Raw genomic sequence first — 11,899 nt, 5'->3', positions numbered from 1 at the left:
ACTTCCAGGTTCTGGAAGAAGTTCCATGAGGAGTTGGGTACTAGGCTGCATTTCAGTACCGCTTACCACTCACAAACGGACGGACAGAGTGAGCGGATGATTCAGACGCTCGAGGACATGCTCCGAGCATGTATGTTGGACTTTGGAGGAAGTTGGGACACGTATCTACCTTTGGCTGAGTTCTCTTATAACAACAGCCACCATTCGAGTATCGGTATGCCTCCCTTCGAGTTATTGTATGGACTAAGGTGTCGGACTCCCATATGATGGGGAAAGGTCGGGCAACGAGTGTTGGGTAGCACTGAGCTAGTACTTCAGACGACAAAGCAGATACAACAGGTCAGACAGAGATTGTTGACAGCTCAGAGTCGCCAGAAGAGCTATGCGGATAGGCGACGATCCAAGCTCGAGTTTCAGGTCGGAGATTTTGTACTTCTAAAAGTGTCTCCTTGGAAAGGAGTGATCCAATTCAGGAAAAGAGGCAAGTTGGGGCCCCGATACATTGGGCCGTTCAGGGTGATCGCGAGGGTGGGTAGGGTAGCATATCGATTGGAGCTACCTGCGGAGTTGAGCCAGATTCATGATACCTTCCATGTGTCTCACCTGAGGAAGTGTATAGCCAACGATTCGGCGGTAGTGCCGTTAGAGGATATCCAGGTGGACTCAGGGTTAAATTATGTTGAGAGACCGATCACGATCTTGGACCGGCAGGTCAAGGTTCTGAGGAACAAGGAGGTGCCCCTGGTTTAGGTCCAGTGGCAGCCTCGGAAGGGGTCCGAGCTGACCTGGGAGACGGAGTCAGACATGCGAGAGCAGCATCCGGAGCTATTTTCGGCATGACACTTCGAGGGCGAAGTCTGGTTCTAGTGGGGGAGAATTGTAACATCCCAAAATCCAGGTAAAGCTATTAAGTCTTTCGATTTTTTCAAGTTGTCAAAAGTGGTCCCTTGAAAGAGTTCTTGTAGCAAATGAGTACGCTGGGCGTACTGGAGTGTACGTTGCGCATACTCATGCGCTTAATTCGGACGTGGACTCACCTGGGTATGCTGGGGGTACCCAGGGTTACGCTGGGCGTAATGTGTCCAGATGCAAACCCTAATTGTTGGCTTGTGCACTATATAATGGATGTTAAGGCTCATTTCTTAGCCTCCATATCAGTGAGTGGAACCCAAAGAGAGATCCTTCCATCGCCCTTAGTGAGTGTGTGTGATTTAGGAGCTAAAGTGCATTGGTGTGTTAGTGAAGAAGAAGGAGAGGAGCTTGTGGAGGCTAGAGCTTGAAGTGCAAGTTTGGATCTGAGATCTACAGAGGAAGGAGCTGCATTTAGAGGTATAAAGTTCAAAACTTTCCTCTTCATTTTGGTTTGTTGTTGCATGGGCCATTTCTAGGGTTAAAAGTCCCAAAAGTGGAGACTTTATGAGTGTAAGGTGCTCCATGGTCCGAGATCTGTCCCTTTTCAGTGGTATTTGTGGTTTGGATCCATAAAGTCTCCATCTTGGTCATTGATATGAGGACATGCTTGAGTTTTGAGCTTTCTAGGGTTAGAAATGGTATACCATGGGTGTTAGTGACTTGTTCAGCCATGCAAAGGCTTAAAGTCATCGACTTTATGGATTAGGAGGCTTAGAAATAGTCAGATCTAGATGTTGGACGTGGGTCTTAACTGTTTAAGACCTTAAGAATTGAAGGACGGAAACTGGGAGTTACGCAGGGCGTAATCCCAGTACGCGCAGCGTAAGGGGTCACGCACCTCGTTTCTGTGAGGATATCGGGTACGCCCATCGTACATGTTTGGTATGCGCAGCGTAACCCGGAGGGTTGACTTTTAGGGTTTAGCCAATTTTAGGGTCTTAGGGCCATGAGAGGGGTAAAATGGTCTTTTACCCTTCTGAGAGTACTAAGAGGGGGAATAGTCTAGCCTTGAGGAATGTGTTGATTTAGAGTGCTTATTTTATATGATTAGGCGGAGGCTAGATCGGATTTTACAGAGTTTGAGATTTACCGAGTTACCCAAGGTGAGTCTTCTCACTATACTTTACGCAGAGTGTTAATCAGAGTTATGTGATAGAGTATTTGTATGTTTTGCATAATGAGATTTCTATGTGTTTTATGCTATGCCTGTTATAGAGTTTATAGAGTTTGGACCGTAAGGTCCACAGAGTTAGGGCCAGAGGGCCCACCAGAGTTATGGGACTGGAAGGTCCCACAGAGACACATTGACCAGAGAGTCAACAGAGTTATAGCCTCGAGTGGCAAATATGTGTTGCGTATGGTATTTTGGGGAACTCACTAATCATTTATGCTTATAGTGTTGTGTTATGTGTTTCAGGTCCCAGTAAGGATCGCGGGAAGGCGCCGGCTTGATCAGTACACACTCGTGGGGGCTTTTACATATTTTGATCTTGGGATGTGATGTTATGAATTGGTTGTGTGATACAATGATGATTTTATAACAATTATGAATGAAAATGTGTTTTTATCAATGTGAAAAATTATTTGAAAATTTGGGTGTTACAAAAGGGGCTCTAGGGTTTCTAGATTTGGGTTAAGAACCGATTAGCATATACCTTTAGTGTCATGTGCCTATTTCTGTTTTTCTCTTAAACCCACGAGCGATGGATGAAGCTGATATCAAATAGCTTACTTCTACTATCAAAGATGAACGATATGACAAGGATTTTATAAACAAAGATTTGTTAAACCCTTATTGCAACCTCTTTTATTTTTTTACTTAGGCTCAACTTGTCCTACCACTCGAAACATGTGCCACCTAGCCTGATGGGACATATTTGTCATTATTGTAATTTTTTAATATGGTTAGCGTGTTTTGTATGTGTTAACACAGGCAAAAGCAATGCTATTGTTACAATTTTATTTTAGGTAAGCCAAATAATATATACATTAGGAACGAGTGACAAAATTCTTCAAATGATAACAAAATGTATCTATATATGCATTCTTAACTAAAATGTTTATTTTAAGTTGCATACGATGGTGTCTTATATCATTAAAATAATCTAAAATTAAGTCTAATCGACATAGAAAATGATATATTTTCTTCTAATAATTTCAAGTTTTGAATGGATGTCATACCACAACCCTAATTCATTTTATTTAACAAAAATATATATTGTACATACCATATATATATATATATATACATATATATATATATGTATATATATATATATATATATATATATAGAGAGAGAGAGAGAGAGAGAGGTAGGTTATAATGTGGATGGACAACAATTGTACGGACATGTGGACAATGTTATTCTATGTGAATTACTAAAAGAATAAGTTGTTTAGTAATGTGAATACGTTCAACCTCAGACAATTATTGTCCTTTTCATTCATTCTCACTAATTCTATTTCATTTTTGTTCTCACACATCGTTTTTAATCCATTTTCATTCTTACAGAATATGAATCAATAAATATTCTGACAGCATTCTGACAGAATTATGAATAATCAAAAAAATCTATAATAACCTTATAGACGATTTAATTCATGAGAATGTATGATAATGACAATAGTTATGTAAGATTGAACATATTCGCATTATCAAACAACATATTTTCTTTGTCATTCTCACGGAATAGCATTGTCCACATGTCCACACAATAGATGTCAATCTACACTTGAACCTAGCTCTCTCTCTCTCTCTCTCTCTCTCTATATATATATATATATATATATATATATATATATATATATATATATATAGAGAGAGAGAGAGAGAGAGCTAGGCTCAAATATTTCTAGCAACTATTGTGTGCATGTATGTACCAATCAGAATTAAGCAAAAACAAATTCAATAATAAATCATAAAAGGGTATAATGGTAATCTTGGCTACTCTTAATTATGGTAAATATTAAAACATTTAATAATAAAGGAATTTGTTTGTTAACCCTACAAAAACATCGATCCTTCATCGCCACACACTCGTCGTATTCCTTTTTTTATTTACAAATTAGAATATGTAGTTTTGTTAACCCTACCGTTGATAAGTATTTATACCTATTTAAAAATTAGAATATGTAGTTTTGTTAATCTGGTTTGGTGTTGGCCAAATAAGGTCTTATATTTCTCTATTTTGACTTTCTTTATCATTAATTATTCCATAAACATGATGTCCACCGATAAGTATTTATATCAAAACCATTCTTGGAGAATTTTTACAGTATCATTCTTGTAGAATAAACATGTTTCTTGATAGCTATTAGACTCTAAGTGATATTATGTTAGAATAAACTATGTGTTCTTATAGAATCTTTGTTTTTCACTTATTATTCTTTTTTGATATATTTTAATTCTTTAATTTGGTGTATTTTATACATAGGAAAAAGCTTTTGCTTCAATTTTCACCCAAAGAAAACACAAAATACATAAAAGCAATCAAAAATCAAACCGATTTTATAAAAATGACAGGTAAGTTAAGATAGGTTGTTTCCACATTTCATTTTATACAAAAAAACCACTCAAACACTCTATGCCCTCTTCTGTCTGCCCTTCGATTTCAGCCATACCATCTACAACTACTGATAATTCAAACAAAAGAAGGAATAACACTCAAAATGGATCACAGTGTACTCCATATCTATCAAGGATTCACAACTATACAATAAGATCATCAAGAGATTTGATTTTCATCTATTTAACTAGTAAAATCAATCAAATAAAACGTACTTAATCGAAGAAAAGATCATCACCATCGTTCTTCCTTCTCTTTTATGCAAAATGAAGCAACCAAACAATCATTGAATTCTTCTTCTTCCCCTGTCAAAAATTAAACCCAAACATCCATTCCCTTCATTATCATCAATTTTCCAGCAAACCCAAAACCCTACTGATTCAATCAAAACAAAAAGAGAGACAGAAGAAATCGGAATCAACAGGCACTCACCACCACTTGTTGTTGATGTTGATATTTCCGACAACCACCACTTTTCGTCCTCGCCATTACCGATGCCACCTTTGACCAACACCACCGAGAGAAATCACCGAACCCCCTCATCTGTTTCATCGTGTTTCTTTTTAATCAGCCAAGAAACAGTGAGGCCCACCTTCGTTTGCCTTTGATGTTTTCGTTTCCTGCAATTCGTGATCAGGAAGAAAGGAAGACTTCCCAAACATTGATTTATTTTAATTAATGGCTTCCCCTCCCTCTTACTCCCGACTGCCACCTCCTACCACCACTTGTTAGAATGTAATGATCGATGATGAAAATGAAAGGGAAGATTATGAAATCAGATTTTTCATTAACAAACAAAGTCTCATTACAAAGCTTATATACAGACAAAACATAAATAACCACTGTAACAACTTTCTAACTCAAATTACATATATACCCTTATGGTTATGAATTAATAACGATTTTGTAAACCAACACCCCCCTCAAGCTGAAGGGTGTAAATTCAGCTTGGAAACAACATCAACATGGATAGGACCAAATAAAGGTTTGGTTAAAACATCCGCTAATTGTATCTTGGTGGGAACATGGTGTAAAGAAATTAAGCCATGAAGAAGTTTTTCGTGAACAAAGTATCGAGTTCAATGTGTTTAGTTCTCTCATGAAAGACAGGATTAGATGCAATATGTATAGCTGCTTGATTGTCACATTTGAGTGGAATAGGAGTGATATCAAAAATATCAAATTCATTAAACAAGCGAGTTAACCATGCAAATTCTGAACACACTCTTTGCATAGATCGATATTCAGCTTCTGCGGATGATAAAGAAACGGTAGCTTGCTTCTTAGACTTCCATGAAATGGGTGATCCTCCAAATAGAATAAAGAAACCACTTACAGACCTCCTGGTGATTGGACATGAAGCCCAATCAGAATCATAGTAAGCATCAAGGGTAAAAGTGGAATCTTTGTTGAAAAATAAGCCTTGGACTTTGGAAGACTTTAAGTATTTCAGTACATGAATAGCAGCTTTATGATGATCTTGAGTAGGATGTTGATTGAATTGACTCAAGTATTGAATGGAATAAGCAAGATCTGGTCGTGTATGAACTAAAAAGTTCAACTTTCCAATCAGTTGTCTATAAGTTGTAGGATCATTAAGGGAAACTCCAACATTGGGTTGTAATTTGTTCTTGTTTGGCAATGGTGTAGAAACAGGTATATTGTCATCATCAATAGAATAATGAGAGAGTAATTACGTATGAATTTACTCTGATGAACAATCATACTAGTTGTATTTCGTGTAAACTCTAGGCCGAGAAAAAAATTGATTGTTCCCAAATCTTTGATCCGAAATTGAGCATCTAGAAAGGCTTTCAAAGATGTAATCTCATCAATATTGTTGCCAGTAACAAGAATATCATCAACATAAACAGCAACAATAGTAATAGAACCATTACCCATTTTTAAGAACAAAGAGTAATCATTTTTTGAATGAACATAGCCTTGTTGAAATAATGCTTGAGTTAACTTTGCATACCATTGACGAGAGGCTTGTTTTAATCCATACAAGGATTTGTTTAGTTTGCAAACTAGATGAGGATTATCAACATTATAACCAGGTGGTAACTTCATAAACACTTCTTCATGTAAGTCTCCGTGTAAAAAAGCATTATTGACATCCAGTTGTTGAATATCCCAGCCCTTTTTGACAGCCAAAGAAACTAAACAGCGAACAGTAGTGAATTTAACTACTGGAGAGTATGTTTCATGATAATTTGTGCCTTGTTGTTGAGTAAAGCCTTTAGCAACAAGGCGTGCTTTATGTCTTTCAAGAGATCCGTCTGCTCTATATTTAACTTTGTAAACCCACCGACATTGAATTGGCTATTTACCCTTAGGTAGTTTAACTAAACTCCATGTGTTATTTTCAATAAGAGCAGATAATTCAGCTTGCATAGCTTGTTCCCAGCAAGGATTACCTTTAGCTTGATGATAAAATACAGATTCTGGAACTTGGAGTGTAGTATGAAAAGCAAACGAATGGAAATGGTGAGCATGATCTGGAAATGTAGAGGGAGATGGGATGGATAAATTGGTTAAGGTATGATAACAATGATCAGGAGAGTGAACATTGTTACAAATATAATCTTGAAGATAAGCAGGAGGTTGTCGAACACGTGAAACTCTTGGAGCATGAATTGGAGGTGGTTCAGGGGCATTTCTGTCATTTGGAATTGTATTGAAAGAAGTATCCGGATTAGGTGACAGATCAGGGGCATTATTGGGAAGAAAAGAATTAGGTGTATGAGATTTATGTGTAATCAAATGTAAAGGGAAAATATCTTCCACAAATTGAATGTCTCTTGAAATTTGTATTAATTTGGTAGCCAAATTGAGAACTTTAAAGGCCTTTTGTCCAATCGGATAACCAATAAAAATACAAGGAGTTGATCTTGGCATAAATTTGTCTCGATGAACTGAAGATGTAGTAACAAAACAAAGACATCCAAATGACCTGAGTTGAGAAAGATCTGGTTTCTGATTGAATAACACTTCATAAGGTGATTTATATTGTAATATTTTTTGTGGGCATTCTGTTGATTAAATGAACTGCAGTTCGAACACATTCAGTCCAATAAGCACTACCCACTCCAGATTGAAAATATAAAGATCTAGCAACCTCCAAAATGTGTCTATGCTTCCTTTCAACAGTTCCATTCTGTTGAGGGATATATATTGTTGATCGTTGATGTTGAATACCCTTTTCTTGAAAAAAAATTGATTCCTTCATTACTAGAACCAAGCTCTAAAGCATTATCTGTTCTAATGATTTTCACTGTCTTTTGATATTGAGTTTGAACATAAGTAACAAAGGATTTGATAAGAGTAAGAGCATATCCTTTATGGGTTAACATGTGAACCCATGTATGTCGACTGAAATCATCAACAATGGTGAGGAAAAACTTATATCCATCACGAGATAAAGTTTTATAAGGTCCCCAAACATCAATGTGTATTAAATCAAACGGGTGATTAGTAGTAGAAATTATTGGGGTGCAAAGTTATTCATCATGACTTTGTAAATGGTTGACTTTTGTAAAACCCAATTGCATGTGGTGCTTTAGCCTTTAGACCCATTTGATTGTTAGAGTGAGAGAGACATGTAAACACCTCTATAAATAGTGGGTTCATACCACTCTTAGAGGTGTGCTTGAGAGATGTAGAAGTGAGTGTGTAAGTGTGTGTTAATTATGTAGTCTAGATCTAGATTCTTTTTGTGTAACACCATATACATTCAATATATCTCTTAAACACCCAAATCACCATGTTCAATTGTGCAAGCTTTAATTCCGCATGCCAAACCATGTTCTTATGTCACTACAGAAATGCTCTTTGGAAAAGGATTTCTATGTTGTTTTGATTTAAAACAAATAGAACAAGAATCAATAGATGAATCATGAGAACAGTCAACAAGAGACATAGAATGAAGTTTTTGAACAGGTAAATGCCCTAATCTGTTGTGCCACAACATAACATTGGAATGTTTATTCATTACATTGAAAGAATGAAATTTCAATGTATTTATTACAGAAAAACTAAAAGAAATATTGTGCTGAATGAAATAATGATCAAAGACATAAATGTCTCTAATCCTTTGGCCAAAAGAACCAAGAGCAAACTTATCCTTTACTGAAGGGTCCTGCAACATACAATGTTGATCAGTAAAAAGGATAAATGTATGAAGCTGAGAAGCAAGTTTAGGTACAGAAACAAGATTGTAGTTGAAAGAGGGAACATAAAGAACATTATGAAGAGTAAGAGTTTGATGTAACTGAACATTACCAATGTAAGAAACAATAGTATCATTCCCATTAGGAAGACCAAGAAAATGTGGCTATGAAAGTTTTGATAATGAAGAAAAAAGGGATCGATTAGAGCAAATATGGTCAGTTGCACCAAAATCAACAATCCAAGAAACATGTTCATGTAATAGAGATGATGATTTGTAAACATTAGCAGCAAAATGTTTAAAATCAAAGGGAATACCTTCGTCTTCCATAGCACCATTAACAATTGAAAGATTTGTCTGAGAAGATGAACCAGTACTTGAGAGAGAATTCTTGTTCAGCAATTGAATCAATTGAGTGTATTGTTCTTGTGAGATTGGTGGAGAATCATTAGAAATAACATTATGAAATATAGGTTTAACATCATCTTTCTTGTTCTTCATGAATTTGAAGGTTGAAGGAAAACCAATAAGACGGTAACATTGAGCTTTTGTGTGCCCTGATTTCTTGCAATGATTACAGGTGAGCGTTTTGCGAGAAGAATCGGATGAAATTTGCATAGCGACTGCATCATGTGAAAGAGTAGAAGGAAGATTGATTCTTCTTTGGCGTTCTTCTTGTATTAACAGAGAGTAAGCAGTTGAAACCGATGGTAAAGGTTTCATCATCAAAATTTAACCACAGATAATTTTGTATGATTCGTCAAGTCCCATTAACAACTGAATTAGGCGTTGTTCTTCAAAAAAATTGTTAATTGCAACAGAGTCACCACAAGTACAATTACGAATAGATTGAATCATACGAATTTCATCCCAAAGTTTTGTGAATTTAGTGAAATAAGAAGAAAAATCGCCAGCACCTTGAGATAGAGAGTACAACTGTTGTTGCATTTGATAGATGAGTGCGCCATCAGATTGTTCAAATCGATGATGTAATTCTTGCCAAATTTCTTTTGCAGTTGGAATGAATAAAAGACTATCAGCAATCGTCTTAGAAACAAAATTTAAGATCCAACTGATGACCATTGAATTAGCACGAAACCAATTAGAATATGTAGAAGAAGTCGAAAGAGGTGCAATAATAGTTCCATCAACAAAACCTAGCTTATTCTTCGCAGACAGTGAAATAACCATTGATCGTTTCCAAGAATTGAATCCAACACCAGTGAAAACATTTGAAACAAGAACAAAATTCCGATTATCAGAAGATCGAGTGAAGAAAGGGCTAGATACATCAATGGAAGAAGAAAATGATTCATTTGTTGAAGAATTTGACATGATGAACAAGAAATTGATGAAAAATTGATGAACAGAATCGATTACACGTCTGATACCATGTTAGAATGTAATGATCGATGATGAAAATGAAAGGGAAGATTATGAAATGAGATTTTTCATTAAGGAACAAAGTCTCATTACAAAGCTTATATACAGACAAAACATAAATAACCATTGTAACAACTTTCTAACTCAAATTACATATATACCCTTATGGTTATGAACTAATAACTATTTTTTAAACCAACACCACTTGCTGCCTCCCCCTAATCTCCTTCATTCTGCTCGTCGACTACTGGAACTCCTTCCCTTTTCCTGCAATCGATACGAAGTCGTCGGACCTCTAACCGCTTCGTCTTCCTTCTCGCCATCTGAGTTTGTCTGCTCCATTCGTAACCTCGTATCCCTTTTTTCATTCATTGCCCAATCAAAACGAGAACACGTGGGGTTAAAAAACCCTAAGTCATTTTTAATTAGGAAATAACCAAAATACCCTCTCGTATTAAACCATGTATTCAAAATCAATCCCAACCTTAATATTGAACCCATTTGTTAAAAACAACCCCTCATTTGGTAATTTTTTTTATGGAAAATCTTCAAAAAAAGTCTCATTATTTTGGGAAAAGTTACATTTAAATCCTATATTTTTTTTTGAACAAAAAAACCCAAGAAACCGGATAAACCTTACATTTTAATCCTTTTTAACCTGCTGAGCAGGTCACCTATGCCATGTGGCATGCCAGCTGGACAAGGGCTGATGTGGCATGCACATAAGCTTTTAAATGCAAAAATCGGAATTTATTTAGAAAATGAGGCGGGTGGAATTCGAACCCACCACCTCACACATACAGCCAAACACATTATCCACAAGGCTTGACACTACTTCTTCATTTCATCCCTTAAAGTTTATATATTATGTATTAAATGCTGAAGGTTTTCATTAAAAATTAGAAGAATGGGATTCGAATCGACAACCTGCCACTGACAATTCCAACCTCCACTAGGCTATCAACTATTTGCTAATTGTTTTCCTCAAATTTAGATACAATGCCTTAAAGCGCTGAAGCTTTTATTATTATTATTATTATTATTATTATTATTATTATTATTATATTTACGTAAATATATATAAACTTCGGAAAAAAAACAATAATATAAACGTTTTTAATTTTACAAAATACATATAATCACTATTAATTTTTAAAATCGTGATTATATGTAGAAAAATATATTTATATGTAAAAACATTTACAAATGTGTGCATTTTTAATAATAATAATTATAATATATTAATTAATAATAATAGAAATAATAAATGTAATTCTTTTTTTTTCGAAGTTTACATATATATTATTGTTTTTTCAAAGTTTATATATATTTACGTTTTTAAATAATAATAATAATAATAATAATAATAATAATAATAATAATAAAAGCTTCAGCGTTTTAAGGGATTATATCTAAATTTGAGGAAGGTAATCAATAAAAAAATGATAGCCTAGTGGAAAGTGGTTTGAATTGTTAGTGGGATGTTTGTGGTTTCGAATCCCATTCTTCTCATTTTTAATGAAAAGCTTCAACATTTAATACATTATATATAAACTTTAAGGAATGAAATCAAGAAATAATGTCTAGCCTAGTGGAAAATGTGTTTGGCTTTATATGTGAGGTTGTGGGTTCGAATCTTACCCGCCTCATTTTCTAAATAAAGTCCAATTTTTTCATTTAAAAGCTAATGTGCATGCCACATCAGCCCTTGTCCTGCTTGCATGCCACATCAGCCCTTGTCCTGCTTGCATGCCACATGGCATAGGTGACCTGCTGAGCAGGTCAAAAAGGATTAAAGTGTAAGGTTTATCCGGTTTCTTGGGTTTTTTTGTTCAAAATTTTTTTTAGGACTTAAATGTAACTTTTC

At 35.4% G+C, this 11,899-nt stretch overlaps 1 protein-coding gene across 1 annotated transcript; it reads right to left on the bottom strand.

Moving 5' to 3' along the window:
- Positions 1–9,381: 9,381 nt before the first annotated feature.
- LOC145064244 (uncharacterized) lies at positions 9,382–9,984 on the bottom strand. Its single transcript, XM_079011728.1, has one exon. It carries the CDS (start codon positions 9,982–9,984, stop codon positions 9,382–9,384), a length of 603 nt encoding a protein of 200 aa, XP_078867854.1.
- Positions 9,985–11,899: the final 1,915 nt, after the last annotated feature.

This window comes from Lactuca serriola, chromosome 7, assembly GCF_051521515.1.
Source record: "Lactuca serriola cultivar US96UC23 chromosome 7, Lser_US96UC23_V15, whole genome shotgun sequence".
Classification (NCBI taxonomy): Eukaryota; Viridiplantae; Streptophyta; class Magnoliopsida; order Asterales; family Asteraceae; genus Lactuca; species Lactuca serriola.
Note: the sequence above shows the minus strand (reverse complement) of the source record. Positions and strands in the feature narration are given on the sequence as shown.

Excerpts from the sequence above, each read along its gene's own strand:
- LOC145064244 (XM_079011728.1), bottom strand. The coding sequence starts at position 9,984 with ATGTCAAATTCTTCAACAAATGAATCATTTTCTTCTTCCATTGATGTA.